The 16827-nt window shown below is 39.3% G+C and overlaps 1 protein-coding gene across 12 annotated transcripts in view; it reads right to left on the reverse strand.

The window, feature by feature from the left end:
• Nucleotides 1-16827, reverse strand: part of cnot4b (CCR4-NOT transcription complex, subunit 4b) — a 178079-nt gene that overhangs the window by 15167 nt on the left and 146085 nt on the right. For 8 of the 12 annotated variants that reach the window (XM_059977759.1, XM_059977756.1, XM_059977754.1 and 5 more), the window contains one exon: nt 5133-5339. The exons of the other annotated variants lie outside the window; for them this stretch is intronic. In XM_059977759.1, the coding sequence (XP_059833742.1) occupies nt 5133-5339 (207 nt within the window). The remainder of the gene's footprint in view (nt 1-5132; nt 5340-16827) is intronic. 12 annotated transcript variants of the gene reach the window in all.

Consider the following 16827-nt stretch of genomic DNA (forward strand, 5'->3'; position numbering starts at 1 on the left):
CTGTTCATCTCTTCTGATAGAAAGGTGAATATTAAGGAGGCTCGGAAGAAATTTTTTCAGCTAATGCTATTGAATTTTTCATGCTTACTTGAAACAATGGATGGGCAATCAGTAAGCAACCTTCTGAACTCACCTTCAACAAACTGTCCTATTTAAGGATAACCACAGAGTATGGACTTTGATTATGTGGTAGTGGGTGAGGTCTGTGGGATGTCAACTGCATTAGCACATGAGAAAGAACAATTATTAAAACTGTGTTACGAATGAGGAGCAAATCTGATGGACAGAAGGGTCCAGAATCGCCAATGCCCCCCACTCCTTTTTGAGAATCACAAGATCGCTATTATTTCGGGTCTGAGACCCAGGAAATGAGAGAGATACACAGCATGTCAGGAAATGAGAGAGAGAGAGATGCAGGATCACAGCAAAGGCAGTTGTTACAGACAATGCAGAATACACAACCAGGTGGAATGTCTCTTAATAAAAGCGGAATGGAACCACTGATTACTGCTATTGTCTCTTGGAGAAAGAATTGTGTATTGAGTACTGTAGTAGTCATTGAAACCCCTCAGGGGACAACCAGAGTGGTCTGGTTGAGGGATTGCATCATCCCAACCTGATTGACATCTGAGTGAGGATAAAAGACGGGTCTGGGGAACACCCCTCAGACACACCAGGAGAAACGTATGAGACCGGTGGGGGGCTTGTGTGTGTGTCCATCCTTGCCTGGGTGGCGAGTCCTCCAAGGAATGGTTTAGCTAAAGGACAGATATGGATCAAGATCGTACCAAGGAAAGTCGGCAAGTTATTCTTCTATTTCTCTCTCTCTCCCTCTCCAACACTTGCAACACAGCAACAAACAAACAAACAACAGCTGCAGCCTGTATGAACTGAAATGAACTTTAGATTTCCATCGGACAATTCATTATCCCCCAGACAACGATAGAGCTTATTTCTTCTTATTATTATTATACCCGCACTTTCAGGTTTAGTATTGATGACGTATATTATCTGTATATTTGCATTGATATTATTTTTGTGTATTTTTACTAATAAATACTGTTAAAAATAGTATCAGCAGACTCCAACGGACGCCTCTATCTTTGCTGGTAAGTAACCCAGTTACGGGGTTCGTAACAACTGAAAGAGAGGAAAACAGTTTTGCTGTTTTTGGGAATGAATGCATTTGTACACAGGCTTATAAATCAAATAATATTAAGGGAGCTTGTTTGCACATTCAGGTGTTATTGATTAAGCTGGGAATGGCCTATACAACATTGGGACTATTCCATCTCAGTATCAGAGGAGAAAACATTCCAGTGAATCAGTGGTAAACAAAAACATGGGTCCATTCAAACATGTTCCTCTCATTCCCAACACTAGTGACTTGCATTCACTTGCACTGTTTAAGTTTGTTTTGCTTCACAGGCAAATGAGCAGCCAAGATCTTGTTTCCATAGGTAAAAGGAGCCAAGTCACTGCAAGTCAATGCTATTCACATCGTACATGAATGGGACAAGACTAGTTGAAGTATGCCTGCTGTCACTCAATCTCCATTACAGATTTTACTAGGGTGTTGGCAATGGGAGCAGGAGTTATAACAGAACCGAGCAGCTTCAATGGCAAAATAAATCTGCTGAGCATAAATAAAAATAAAGGCCTAACCACCAGTGCACTTAACTTATGCACAGAAAACATTTCAAGCATAAGAGTCATAGAGGAATACCTTCAACCCAACCAGTCTATGATGACTATGGTGCCCACCCAGCTAGTCCTATCTGCCTGCACTCAGCCATATTCCCATCTGAAAAATATACCTATCCAAGTACATCCTAAACACTAATGTTCCTGTCTCAACCACATCTTCTGGCAGCTTGCTCCATATATTCATCACCCACAGCATGAAAATTTGCTCCTCAGGTCCCTTTTAAATCATTCCTTGCTCACACCAGATCTATATCTTCAAGTTTGGGACTCGGAAAAGACCTATCATCTGCCTTATCCATGCCTTTCACCAATGAATCTCTGAATCAGGGGCATGATTGCAATTGACTATATCATAACTGAGAATAGTCTCCCTGATCTAAACAAGATACATTATATAAGCTAGAATACTTCAGTGCATTGCCTTCCAGAATGCAGACCAGTTGATGGCTAGGTCAGGTTTGACAATATCCTCAATTAACATACAGGCCACTTGTTGTGCTGGAGAAGCTTTATTTTAGATTTTCAAAAGCACAGCATGGCACAAACAATTTCACAACATGCTGCCAATTGCCACAAAACTATAAATACCCTCCAGGTGACCTCACCTTTCTTTGAGTGCAGGAATCAAAGCTAAATAAGTACATGAACAGTATCAGTCTTTTCTGAAAAGCTCAGGAGTCATTCACCCTGAGGTTTTGAATGTAAATCAAGAAGTCTCTGTGTATTAGAAAATACATAGCAGCCATAAGTATTATACACACATGAGAATAAAGGAGAGCAAGAACAGTTATTTTCCACAACAATGTTTTCAGTTTACACATTCTACATTTTTCCAAAGCAGTGTTTTAGAAACTTCATGTGGCAAATTTTAGTTTCCTACAAAAAGACTCCGTTCATAACATAGGATTTCTCTGCTCCCGTCCAAAGAGATGAGTTTACAGCCCATCCATGGTTTAACCCAAAATAGACATATTGCCTTAAAGTTGTATTTATTTCTGCTTATTCTCCTCAAACCTTATATCAATGTGGCAGAGCAGTAAAGCAATTCAGAGATATTGTAATTCACTTCACAGAACACCAGTACAGTCCAGTGACTGGATTCATGGGCACATTCTGCAGACCCAGTTATAATTTGTTCTATTTACCCAAATTCTAACATTACTCTCCACATCCTTAAGAGGTCACAGACACAGCCTGCCATTTTGTCCATTGGTCAAGTGTCAAATGTTTGAAACGCTTTCCAACTGGTCCTACTGAACACAGCTTCTCAGTTTTCTGTTTGTGATACAAATCCAATTCTTCTGGAATTATTTTATATTGAGTAGAATGCAAGAGATCATTTAAGCACAAGAAAATCACTACTAAATTTCTGTTGCGCAGTGCTCATATCCTTTTTAGTAGAATTAACTGGTATGGCTTGTAAATCACAAATAGGACAATGGGAGGTTTCGCCTCTCCATATTGTACCAGAGGTTCAATGCTAACTGAACACTGGCTGAGAACTGAACTGGTACCACTCTGGTCAGTGCAACACTGCCATCTACTTTATATTCACTAAAAAAGCAGAACTTCCAAAACAATTGGAATTGGAGTGATGGATTTGAAAGTTCAGTAAGATGCCTCAGCTGGTAGGCATGAACCAAATGTCAGAAGAAGTTGGGTTTTGATTGTTAATAGAGGATGATTTTGACTTAAATTAGTGCAAATGACTAAAGCATTGTTAGCTTATCAACAACCTTTCTTAGTCAGCCACTTGAAGTGGAACAACACTGCAATTTAACTTCAATCCAATATATTACAACGCTGACTAAAACAATCCCCACACTTCAAAGGAAAATTCACACCAAACATGCATTTCAGCAGCATGAGTGGAACAGAACAAACAAGGCAAAAACTATACAAAAGGAAGAAAGGTGGGGGACAAGCACTGGGAGCATTGGGAACAAAAGAAGAACCCAAAATTAAAAATAGCGCTTCTCATTTCCTCCATACAGATGTCAGCCATGGAAGTGCTTAAGTACATTCAGCATTGCAATGTGGTAATGCAGCACCCGCTTGCATTCAGCAAGGTCCAACAAACATCAAATAACCAACAGCTTGAAGTCTGAAGGATAAAGCTGCTGGAGATTTTACAGACACGAACAGAATATCTGAAACATGCAGTCTCCTGAAGCACAATTAGCTCAATAAGGTCATCCTGGAATGCTATAAACTTTGACTTCATGTTATCATCCAGTTTCAATAGGCACACCTCGAGTGCAAGACATTTGTCCTCATTAAGTTGCAATAATGGCCTGTCCTATAACCTTGATCCAGCCCATGAGTCCAAATTCAAATTTGCTAACCTCTGCTAGTTCACAGTACGAATGTATGCTGCTGCTAGCTGCCTGCGAGGTGTCACTCTGCAGTGTCATATCTTCAGCTGGAGTGCCAATTAATCTCAAATAGTTTTCTAAATATTCAGCTAGCTGGCTATATCTGAGACAAGTGAAACCAAAGTTCCAGGTTAAAGAGGAACATTTACTGTATCCTCCTCCACAGCCATTGCCAAGCATGCTGAGTGATTCCAGCAGTGTTTTTATTTCAGATTCCCGGCACATGAAGTTTTAATTTTAACTTTCAGAGCTTTCTATACAATTTGCACAGAAGAAGATAAGATCTATTTGAAGGGGTGACTATAGTTCAGGCACCTCCCCTTGCTCTCTCAATCCTGGTGAAGGATCTCGGCCCAAAATCATCAACAGCTTGCTCTTTTCCATAGGATCTGCTGAGTTCCTCCAGCATTTTGTGTTGCATCCAGCATTTAACTATAGTTGAGATTTTATTTATTTGCAGATCATCTTCTGCTGATGAGTTGAGGCAATATTGCCAGCGAATGAAAAAATACAAATGAATGCATTTTAAGTGCATCATTAAAAAAAAAACAAGAAACGGCACTAACTGAACTTCTCAGTCACCGTACTTGGGAACCAAGCAGATTTGTTACATCATTTCAAAATGCTCTCCATGCAGAACACAAGACTGGAATGGTAAAAGCAAATATACGTGAAAACAGTCATCTTTCCATCACCTGCCACAGTGTGGGGAGCTCTACAAAGGTCAGCCTGAGATTTGGTAAGGCCCGTCTTTAATCTGGTTTAACCCACGCAGTATTACTGTTCAACAGTACAAATCAGAAAATATATCAAAGAGAGAAAAACAAAACCTGCAACTCCATTTACACCAAGTCCCTGGAATAATGGAACAAAAATCCCTTTGGTTGTTGATTTCAAAATTGAAAAATCAAAATCAATGCTGATTTGACCAATCAATATTGGTTCATAATTTGGATGTTGGATGCAGTTCAAGTCTGAACCACTGGATCCCAACTGGGTTGGTACAAGGGTAAAGGAGTGAGCTGAATGGAGATGATTGGTTGGCCTCACCTGTTATAATTGCTGGGTCCATCCAGCTACTCCCACTCTCCCAGTTCAGGCTGGTGTTGTTGGCTGAGGTTGTTGCTGCATGGTTCACTGAAGAGCAGGAAGCAGCATTTGGTAGTCCCCCAAAATTGATGTTAATATTTGGTAACAGTGCCCGTAGACCATCCTGCCACTCTTTCACATTTAAACTTGCCACATTACTGCCGCTGTCTGGAAAAAAAAATAAAATAAAATGAAAGGAAAAACAAAAATTAACTGGGCATTGCCAGATAAGTTTTGGATTTTACTGGTCTTGAATCCATGCCATTTTCAAGGAGGGCAAAACAACATATTTAACAATTGATTTGCATGCATACAATGACTCTGCTAGGATGAGTGCATACACTCAATTCTGGGGGCCCTATTTTTTGCTTTTTTCAATATAGCAGAAGTTCTATTTCTGTACCAATGGTTACTTGCTGGCCTGCACTGCACTTCAGTGGTTTAAAAGCATCCTTTGAATCCCATCAAGTTCAGTCACAAAGCTCATGTCCACTCCCTAACCTTCATGCCTAGAGATCACGTTTATTTGACTCCATGACCCAAAACCACCTGCAATGCCCTGACTAGTGTACATTCTGCCTTTTAAAACCCATACATGTGCTCAGCAAGTCCTACTTTATCCAGCATATTAAGATTTCAGTTTACTTAACCAATACATCTGCATTGATTCATGTGCCAAAAGCAATCTGAAATCACTGTACTGGAAACACTCAAATTAATTGTGTAAAGTCATTTCTGTGAAATTTTTAACAGGTGCTCAACAGATTAGTTCAAATGATCAACACCTAACTTAATCTACTTTTATGAGCCCAGATAATCTGTCGGAATACCATCAGTCTGAGCTCAAAGATCACAGCAAACTGCCTACCACCAACTCCAGAACAAAAATGCGATGCATCTAACCAAAGAACATACAACTCCCATTTTTGAATCCCAACAATAAACTGGAGATTTTGTCGACTGAATTTTCCACCTCCTTCAGAAAATGAGAGAACAAATGAGTGGAGCTTTGGAAAAAGGCCACAAGACATGGGAGCAAAATTAGGCCATTCAGTCTATCAAATCTGTTCTGCTATTCCATCATGGCCAATTTATTATCCCTCTCAACCCCATTCTCAAATAAGTTTAAATTCTTAATTTTTTTAATCCTTTAAAGGGAGCCTCAATTTTAACTACTGACTGTCAACATTTTTGTTTCAATCCTAGTTCTGTGGTAACTTGACCAACAGCTGGACTCCTGCACCACTGACTCAAAGACAATTTGAATCCAACAGCAACCAGCAAAATTCAACTTGTCCCCCTTTTTTAAAGAGACAATTATCATGTCATTAAATAGGACATTTAACTACTTTGTTGTCATGGAAAAAAATGCATCCAGTTTATTACTGTTCTGAGGGAAGAAACTTTCTTTCCTTGCCCAGTTTGGCCCAAAATGAACTCCAAACCCACGACGTGGTTGACTCAGTTCAAGGATAATTAGGGATGGACAATCATTATCAGCATTGCTAGTAACATTAAGTAAACATTAAACTTTAAATAATGTTGCTAGCAATGCTGACAGTGAACGTCCATCAAATAAGCAATATGTTCAGTTCACTGACTCTGCACATAAAACAGAACTCATGTCGTGATTGGAAGATGAACAGGTTAGCTTGTTTCTACTTTGGCACACTGCTGATTGGATGAAAATGATCAATATCAAGATAGATAGCAAATCATTAACACAAGAGATTCTGCATATGCTGAGAATCTTGAGCGACGCACAAAAACTACTGGAGCAACTTTGCGATCAGGCAACATCTGACTTTCTGAATTCTCCAGCATTTTGTGTGCGCTGCTCAGGATAGGTAGCAGATCTTCTGGGAAGTTGCATGGACTACAATTCCTACAACAGTAGACATGCTGTTGAGGGCACATATCTTTCTTAAATAATCAGGTAATTCCCATCGAACATGAACTGCACTGTGCATAGCTTGGTGAAATCTTCATAATTAGCATCCATGAGGATTCTTGCCTTCTGTCGCAGAAAAAAAACAACCGTTGAGAATGACCAGGAGGTACATCAACTAAGTGTAAAAGCAAGCTGTTCTAGGACTCAATAAACCACATTTCATAAGGCTGGGGATAAGTAGGGGAAAGTGTTGCTACCTGAAGACCAAGGTCCAAACTAATTATCACCACCTAAGGATCAGACAAAAAGGTGAAAGTGGAGTGAGTCATCAACCTGCCAAAACCACGATTTGCATGGATGCTTCAGTGCGGTCAAAAATATCTACAATCTAAACACCCAAGGACCAAGACTGCTGAGGAGCAAGAGAAGGGGAGATCAGCAGGGACATTGAGGTAGACAATGTTGCCTAGAAAGAACAAAGTCCTGCTGAAGCATTTCGGCCAGAAATGTCAACTGCACTATTTTTGCATAGATGCTGCCTGGTCTGCTGAGTTCCTCCAGCATTTTATGTGTGTTGCTTTTTCTCTTGTTTGTTAAAATGGAAGACTTCCTCAATGGAGGCTGACAAGAGTCCTCAACTCCACTGATAGCTAAAACAAAAACAAGCCTCTGGAGATGACATTTCAAAGTAATAAAATAGTTGAAGTCACCTTGAAAGAGGAAAATGTGCTGGGGCTTTTGGAGAGTCCACGTTCATGGACATTTATAAGAAAGGAGAAAGCATAACTGTTTGAATCACAGATAATAAAATAAATCACAAAAGACCCTCAACCACATCTTCCCAGTAGCAATGATAGCTCCTCTCAGAGTTGCATGCAGATTCTGTCCAACAAATACAATGGGCATAATCTTTAACACAACAGGGAAAAGATCAAACTCAGCAAGAAAAAAAGCTTTTAACATTGTCAACTGAAATGAGTTATGAAAAAATCTTCTCAAAAATCTCCAGAATTTCATTACTGTTTTGTTTTTGCAACATGATGAGATCTGTCAAACGACAAATTTATCGTGAACTCGATACTGGTATATTCTGGGGTCAAAATGGTTATGTCAGGACACCAACCTTCTTCACCATTGCTCCAATATTGGACTTCCCTTCCCACAACCTTCTCTCTGAGGTGAAACTAATTTAAGACATCAATGGAAAATATTAACCCTCAGCACCCCAATAACAGAACCTGGACTACCCCAACTTCACTCAGATTTGCAGTACAGGATGCTTACATTATGTTTATATTAAGTAACACAACAATGTTGGTTTCTTCACTGATTTTACAAGAGATGTGAGTTTACACCAAGATAAAAGACTTCTACCACCCCTTCCCCATCTTATGACATCAAAACCCACCTCCAACTATCAAAAGGTAGTAAGAGCCAGTGAAGGCAGACAAATAACACATCTCACTTTAGCCAACTGAACAGTCAGCTTTGAAATGAAGCACTTAAATCTAGCATGAAGTCTACTAAATATGTTCACTGCTATTGCGTACACTTTAAACAATTTGCTCTTGGAACCTCAAGGCAGTGAAATATCACCTTTGCTGTTTTTGCAAAATCCTATAAATTCATTACCAAGAAAGGTAAACATCAACACCCTCAGCTACCCAGTATAGAGGTCCTGACTGCACTCTGTGGAAAGATCCATCACCATAAACAGACACTCTTCTGCAATGTCCATCAGTATAAAAGGTTTCCACAAGAGCAGAATGCCCTTGGAAAGATTAATATCCTCATCATCTCATGGCCCATGTTACTCCAAAGAGGAGCAGCCATTGGAAAAGCACTGAGCATGCCAGATCTCAGATCTCTGTGACAGGAGTGAGATGGATATAACAGCAAACATCTCAAACAACCCACTTGGTCCAGCATGTCATTTGTCTCATCTGTAATAGGATACAACATAGAACTCTTTCGCCAACTGAGAATTCACAAACCGGTGTCAATAAGAAACTACACTGGGCTACATGCAATCTTTTGCCAGAAATAATTTCACTTTATTTTTACTCAAATATGTTTTTAGCCTGTTTTAAACTTTAGAAACTTGATTTTGTTAATAATGTAGCTACCCCAGTCTGTTTAAGATAAATGGAAAGTGCGTCTCTTCTCCTCCCCATTCCCTCACCTCCCCTACCCTTTTCAGCTAGGATAATTATAAATTCACTACCCTCATCACAGTCTTGTTGATCTGATCAAAAGGAAGTTTTTCTTAAGAAAAGCTGTTTCCATTTCACTGGTATTAATACTGCTAAACATCCACAAAGGTAATGAAATAGAAATGGGAGCATAATTATTCACTAGTTTAATGACTGTGGAATGAGATTGTGTCCTGTTTCATAAGTGATTTTGTTAATGGTCAATTCTGCCTGCCCCAGTCCATTAAGTAGACTGTACACAAAGGAACTGAATTTCAAATGCAATCATTTGGATTGTCAACAAAAAATCATGAAATTGCATCAAGCATAAGAAAGTCTAATATAAATGCCAGTTTCACAGAGGTGAAAGGTCAGGCTGACTGGTTAGTCAAATTAGGGGTTCTGTGCAGAAACAGTAACACAATTATCTTAGGCACGAGCAGGCAGTGTCAGTGCTCCAGGAGTATAAATGCTCACTGGAGACAAGCAATAAAGGTCAGAGATGTGCAAAAATTCCCGAGAAAGTGGACTGAAGTAAACATTCACTTTCCATTAGTGCAGCTAAGGAAGCATGGATTAACCAATTAGATCTGGAGGACTGAAGGCTGGGACATTATGTTACAGGAATAACAGAGAAGCAAAACCACATCCAAGGAGGGTAATGCTGGAATGGTACAAAGCTTTGACTGGGTCACAGCTGGGAGTACTGAATGCAGTTCAGTTTACCACAGTGCAAGGTTATAGCTCCAGTATGGATATTTAAGAGATTTACAGAGATGGGGTCAAGTTATGAGAAACAATTAAGCAAGGGTTGATCCTTTATGAGGCAGCAGACGAAGGGGAAGTTAAGGGTCCTACATATAGCGAAAACGATAATTTCCTTTGTCAGGGCTCAAATGCATGAACAGCATTGATTTATGACAAAAAGGATAAGAGGGGATCTGTGAAAGTTTTAATCAATCCAGCTGGTGGAGGTTTGTAACTTATGGGCCAGAAGGCATGATAGAGCCAAAATCCTGTTAACAGTTTAATTTGGTTGGGTAAGTAATTGATGCAATGTGACGTACAAGCCAGGTGAAAAGCCTGAAACCAGTAGAGCAGTTCAGACGAATTTGGTGAGTACCATAAGAGGAAGATGCAGAAGAAAGGCTTTGTGTTTGCTCTGTAACTCAATAAAGCCATGGCTGATGCTGTGCCTTGTCCATTTTTTATCTGCACTCTAGATTTGTAAATTTGGTGTCCAAAAGTTCATCTAAACCTTGAAAATATCCAGTGACCAAGAAGCCACAGCCCCAAGGAGAGAAGGTTTTCAATATCTGCATAAATTCTTATCTCAGCCCCAAATGGTCAGTCTCTGAGCTAAGACTGTTTTCTATTTCTTATCCCTCCAGCCTCTTTCATCTGAAGTCACTTTGTACTCCATACAACTTGCATTCCAATGAAACCACCACTCAAATCCAGCCAGTAGAGGCCTATTACACAAATTGCTTCTCAAAGGACACTTAATTCAACCCTGGATTAAAAACAAAAAATGGTACAAACTCATCAAGAAGCATCTTTATAAAAGTGATCCATCTGAAAAGGTAACATACGTCCTCTTTCAACAGATGCTGGAAATCTTGAGCAACACACACAAAATGCTGGAGGAACTCAGCAAGTCAGGTAGCACCTGATGAAGGGGCTCGGCCTGAAACTACTTGCTATTTTCCTCCAGAAATTAGTGTGTGCTGCACTTTCACTGATAATGCCTGACCAGTTTGCAACGTATTCTGTTTTTATTTCAGGATTTTCAACATCAGTAATTTCTGTCCATCTCATCCAATAGAAACTATCTGGGACAACAATTCCAGTAAATCCACTCGACACGCATCCTACTTTGTACAATGAGACTAAAACTGCACATAGTTTAAAAGAAACTCAATCAAAGCTCTGTATAATCACAAACCTTATTTCTGCTCTAAAACCTTATTGTAATAAGTGTATTTCATTTTCTAACTCCTTCCAACACCTGGATATTTTCTAAATCTTGTGAACTAACATCAACATTACCAACCCTTCTGTTAAAATTATTTCTAAACATTCTTTTGCAGTGCATATTCTCACATTTTCCTAGAGTTATACTTCATTTGCCACCATCTCCCTAATTAGCATATCTTCAGTTCCTTCACACCATTTTTACAGCTCATATGGTCATTCATCTTGATCTTCCAGCAAGCTTTGATACCGTCTATCATTCAAAAAAAACCATTTAATCCTTTTTTGTTCTTTATCCCTGCATATATTTATAACTCAACTCCCGAAGCCCTTGATTTCATGTAATTTTGCATGTGGTACATACTTCTGTAAAATCAAAATGTACTAAATTCACTGATACACATTTTTCACAAGTTACATTCTCAATAAACAATGCTGATTTTGCCTGATGAGACAAGTGTGCTTTTACAAAGAAAAATCATTGCGTTTAGACAGTTTAATAATGAACTATTTTGCTGACAATATTTTGTTGGACTGCAGTTCTTTGCTCCCTCTGACTTTTTGAAATTTAATAGAATTTCCTTTCTATTAAAATGCAAGAGAAACTGGAACTTTTGAGTATCACCAGAAATGTATCAATATTCATTGCAGTCACTACTTTGAGTACAATTCCAGAGTCCACGATATTTGTCTAGTTTTAGATCTCTATAAATTCAAATGCCTTGTCATTAATACCATCATGAGAAGATCTTAATGTTATCAGAAAGTGCCTTTTCCTCTGAACCTGCAGCTTTGTCTAACGTAATGAAGACAGCTATGCATTCTTATAATTTCTACTGTTTACCCACGTCACTATTTGCACATTTTTGCTATGTCCTCTTTGAAAAAGTTTTTTTTAAGTGTCTACAATCTATTTTTATATTCTTTGATTATTTTCTTTCAATCTTCACTGTCAAATGTTTGTCATTCTTCTGCTGTTCTGTAACTCAATCCATTAGTCTCCTGCTCATTTGGTATGGAAACTGCTCTGCCCAAGACCTCAGGAACTTCAGTTGTGGACTCAACAAAGCACATTACAAAAATCACCCTTCTGCACCACCCCCCCCCCCCCCCCATGGACTCTGTTTACACTTCTCACCGCGTCAGGAAAGAAGTCAATGTAATTGAAGATACCAGCCATCCCAGACATTCTCTCTTCTCCCTCCTCTCATTGGGTAGAAGCCTGAAATCACAAACCATCAAGCGCAAGGAATGACTTCTATCTGACTTTAATTCTACTGAATGGTCCTCTTATATAAAATGGACTTTGACTTTATAATCCTACCTTGTTATGGCCTTGCACCTTGTCTGCCTGCACTTTATCTGCAACTGTAAACACTTCACTTTGCACTGTTAATACTTTCTCTTGTACTACCTCAATGCACTGATGTGATGAATGGATCTGCACAGACAATATACAAGAGCTTTTCTCTGTACCTCAGCGCAGGCTACAACAATACTTAAACTTGCACGGGCAAAATAATCAACCTATTACTGAAATATTATACTGTTCACAACTTCCTTGGTTAGGCACCAATGGATCATTATCTTTTGGTCTTATTATTTCACAATGAAAAGCATTATTTAAGAAGTATCAATTATTTAAATATTTTCCATTGTGCTTCCTGGCAAAACTTATTTAAATTCTCTAACTGCCTACACCAACACACCCCTCGTGACCTATATAATTAGTGATACTTGAATTCTGTGAGTTTCCAATTCATTTGTTAGAATGTTGCATGAATTTGTCATCACATTGTGGCCACTCTTCCCCAGAGAAATCCTTATTACAAACTAGTCCTGTCTGAGCTTGCTAACTATTGCAGGAAACTGTCTTGAAATAATTCAATTAACTTTTCTGCCATACTTTTGCAAGTTTTGTCTCATCCACAAGAGCAAAAATCTTTATTACTGAATTTACACTACACACCTTTCTTCCTTAGATAATTAACCAAAATCATTTGTGATTTTAAAGTACTTACAAACTACTTCAGGGTGCTTTTTGAACCTTGTTTTAAGTTATCTTGGCCTAGAATGTTACCCAGACACAAGGAGGATTGTCTGGAGCAACACACCTAAAATGCTGGAGGAACTCAATGGATCAGGCAGCATCTATTTGGGGGGTGGGGGGGGGGGGTGGAATAGACTCAGCATCTCAGGTCAAGATCTTCCCTGATTGTCAAAACATTGAGAAGGATACAGTCCAGTTGGAAAGAAGACAAAAAAAAAATATTCTGAATAAATGTGAGGTTCTGCAGTTTGGGAGGTGAAAGGGGGAGGAAACAATCCAGTAAATGGCAAGACCCCAAGGATCACTGAGGTAGAGAGGGACGAAGTGCAAGTCCGTAGCTCTCTAAAAATAGCAATTAATGCTGCTAAGATGTAAAGACAGTATGGCATGCTTGCTTTCATCAGTATAAAAGTTGGAAGTCATGTAGCAGCAATGTATTTTGATCGGCTACATTGAGCAGTTCTGCAGATGCATTACAGTAAGGATGTAGAAGCTTTGGAGAGGGTGCAGAAGAGGTTCGGGGATGCTGGCTATATTAGAGATTATTAGCCATAAGAAGAGGTTTGACAATCTTGGAATATTGCTTTGAACCACTAGAGGCCAAGGCTGATGGAAATATATAAAATGATGCACACACAGGGTAAATAGATTCTTTTATCCCCAGGGTAGAAATATCAAATACAATAGGCTTACATTGAAGGTGGGATGGGGGGGAGAATTTAAAGGAGATTAACAAGACTGATTTGGAGGGACCTAATTGGGAGGAACTCCCAATAGTAATGACACTGAGTGCCAGGAATGAATATTTTACAAAACATGCCTGAACTATGGTATGCAGTCGAAGCAGGTACAATGTTGAAGAGGAATTTAGACAGACATTGGAACAGAAGGGGGTATGTGCAGACATACATTCTATTTAAACTGGTATCATGATTGGCAGACATTGTGGGCTGAAGGGCCCTTTCTTGCGTTGGAATACTGTGTTTTTCAGTTTGTTGGAGCTGATTCACTTACACAAGCAGAGATAATTTCACAATCCTGACATGTTTTTGATTAGTGGAAATGATTTCAGGTTTCAGGAAGCAAATCACTTACCACATGCCATCCTGTTTTGATCAACATGCTGCCTGTTTGATTTTGGTTTGGTTGAGTCCATGGCTAATAGTGACCCCAAGAATCTGAAAGGGGAAGTCTCCCAATGGTAATGCCACTGAATGCCAAGAATGAATATTTAAGAGTCTTTTGGTGGAGAAGGTCTCTGCCAGACATTTGTAATGCATGAACGTTACTTGTTTCATATCAGTTCATAACTGAATGATCTCAGAGACTTATTGTATTCAGATATCTATGGGCTGGTTCATTTGTTGACGAGTTATAAGTGGAATGGAACACTGTACAAACAGAAAATCCGCATTCATGACTTTATGACAGAAGAAAGGTAATGATAAGACAGAAGATGATGGCCAGGAGTGCTGCTCCAACAAACTGCAGTGATATTCTGGAAGGAGGATAATTTGAAGCATTTCCAAGAATTAGAAATTTTTCATGTGAGGCATGAATCCAACCACTGAAGAGCTCTCCCTTGATCAGGATCAGAATCACTTTATTGCTGATATGTGAGCCATGCCAGAATTGATTGTGGTCCAGTGCCAAGCTTAAAACACATGACAATATTGTAATAATCAACACTATACCAATCAACAACAGTGCAGACAGCCATGAACAATCAACAATTTGCACCAATGTCAATAATCAAACTTAAATAAATGTGAACATATAAACAAACTAAAATAATAATCAACAGAATGAACAGAGTAGAAAAGACCATTTAATGGATGTCGTGCAAGGACAGTTCAGATACTACACCTAAGTGAGTTTTGACTAGCAGCTGAATAACTACAGGAATGAAACAGAGATGAAGTGTAGTCCTGGTGGTGATGGACTTGTACTGTCTCCCTGATGGTAATTTGGTGAATAGGTGACTGCTGGGCAGGTTGAGGTCAGCAGCAATTTTTCCAGCTCCTGTCTTCGCTCTGGCAATGGAATAAGTTGTTTAATGTCAGTAACCAACAGCAAACGATCTTCTCTACTGAGTGAACCACTTGTTGTATTCTGCACTTGGAGGGGGAGGAGGTGACAGGAAACTGTTTGTTAATTACTATGCTTTACAGTACCAGTGACCCAGGTTCAATTCCTGCTGCTGCCCGTAAGGAGTTTGTACGTTCTTCCCGTGATTGCATGGGTTTCCTCCCACAGTTTAAAGACATTTAACTGGTCATTGTAAATTGTCCCATGATCAGGCTAGGATTAAATCAGGGGATTGCTGAGCAGTGCAGCTCAAAGGGTCAGAAAAGACTACTCTATGCGGTATCTCAATCAATCAATAACTAACTAACCAAATGGTGACAGAGGTGGTCAGTGCACTCTCAATGATAGCCGAGTAAAAATTCATCAGGATATGCCCTCAGATAAAGCTGGTGTAGGAAGAACAATCTCTACTGGGCTTTCCTAGTGATAAGTGTATTGTGCTTGTCCCACTTCAATGTATCAGTAACCGTAGTCCTCAGGAATTTGAATGACTTGACTGCAGACACAAACTAACTATTAATTTCCAAGGCATGGCGGGGTGGGGGTAGGGAAGTCAATCTTCATTTCAACCTTTCTTGATAGCATTAAGCTCCAAGTTGTTATGAGCACATTATAATTGTGCCATATGCCAATTCCAGTTCTACCCAGCTTCGTGATACCATACTGTTAAAATATTGCCTTAATGTCAAGGGCAATAATTCATACCTCAACTCCAGATTCAGCTCTTTGATCCACATGTAATTTCCAAAATGAGTGGCCTCAACAAAATCAAAATGAGAACCTACAGCTCATTACTGTGTTATCCAGGAAACTAATCCCAACCAAGATGAAGTCAATTTCTTGCAATGCAAGTGCTCTCTTCCCTCAGTATTACTGCCAATGGTCAATAAAAGGAAAACTCTTCTTTTGTGAGATTATCATTCAGGACATCCAATCTATTCAAACCTACAAACATCCCACAAGATTAAAGTTTCACATTTCTTCATTTAAAGTTTGGTACTCAGTACCAGTGCCTCAGCAAATTTCAGTCCCTTACTTTGCCACTACATTTGGTTCCATTGTGATCCACAATCTTCTCCCAGCCAAAGATGTCCTTAACTCTGCACTGGGAAAGCAACCTGGATTCCCAGCATGATTGTAGAGAACAGCAAACCAGTCTTTTCTAAACTACCACTTTCAATGATTCTGTGATGCTCGTTAGGATTAAAAATAAATTCTGTATGCTGTGAAAGGAGAGAACCATGAATAAAAACAAAGTACTTGAAACACACAGCAGGTATCAGAAGAAAGTTATGATAAAGACGTCTTGACCACCTTCTCTCAGTGTAATCACCTGATTTCCACTGTCACAAACACCTTTTATTTGTTCCATACCTCTCCTTGTATGGAACCAGTTGTTTTTCTTTTCTTATTAAGTCATTGACCCGAAAGAGTTTTTTTTTCCTTTCTATGGACAGTGAC

Source organism: Hypanus sabinus, chromosome 8 (genome assembly GCF_030144855.1).
Source record: "Hypanus sabinus isolate sHypSab1 chromosome 8, sHypSab1.hap1, whole genome shotgun sequence".
NCBI lineage: Eukaryota > Metazoa > Chordata > Chondrichthyes > Myliobatiformes > Dasyatidae > Hypanus > Hypanus sabinus.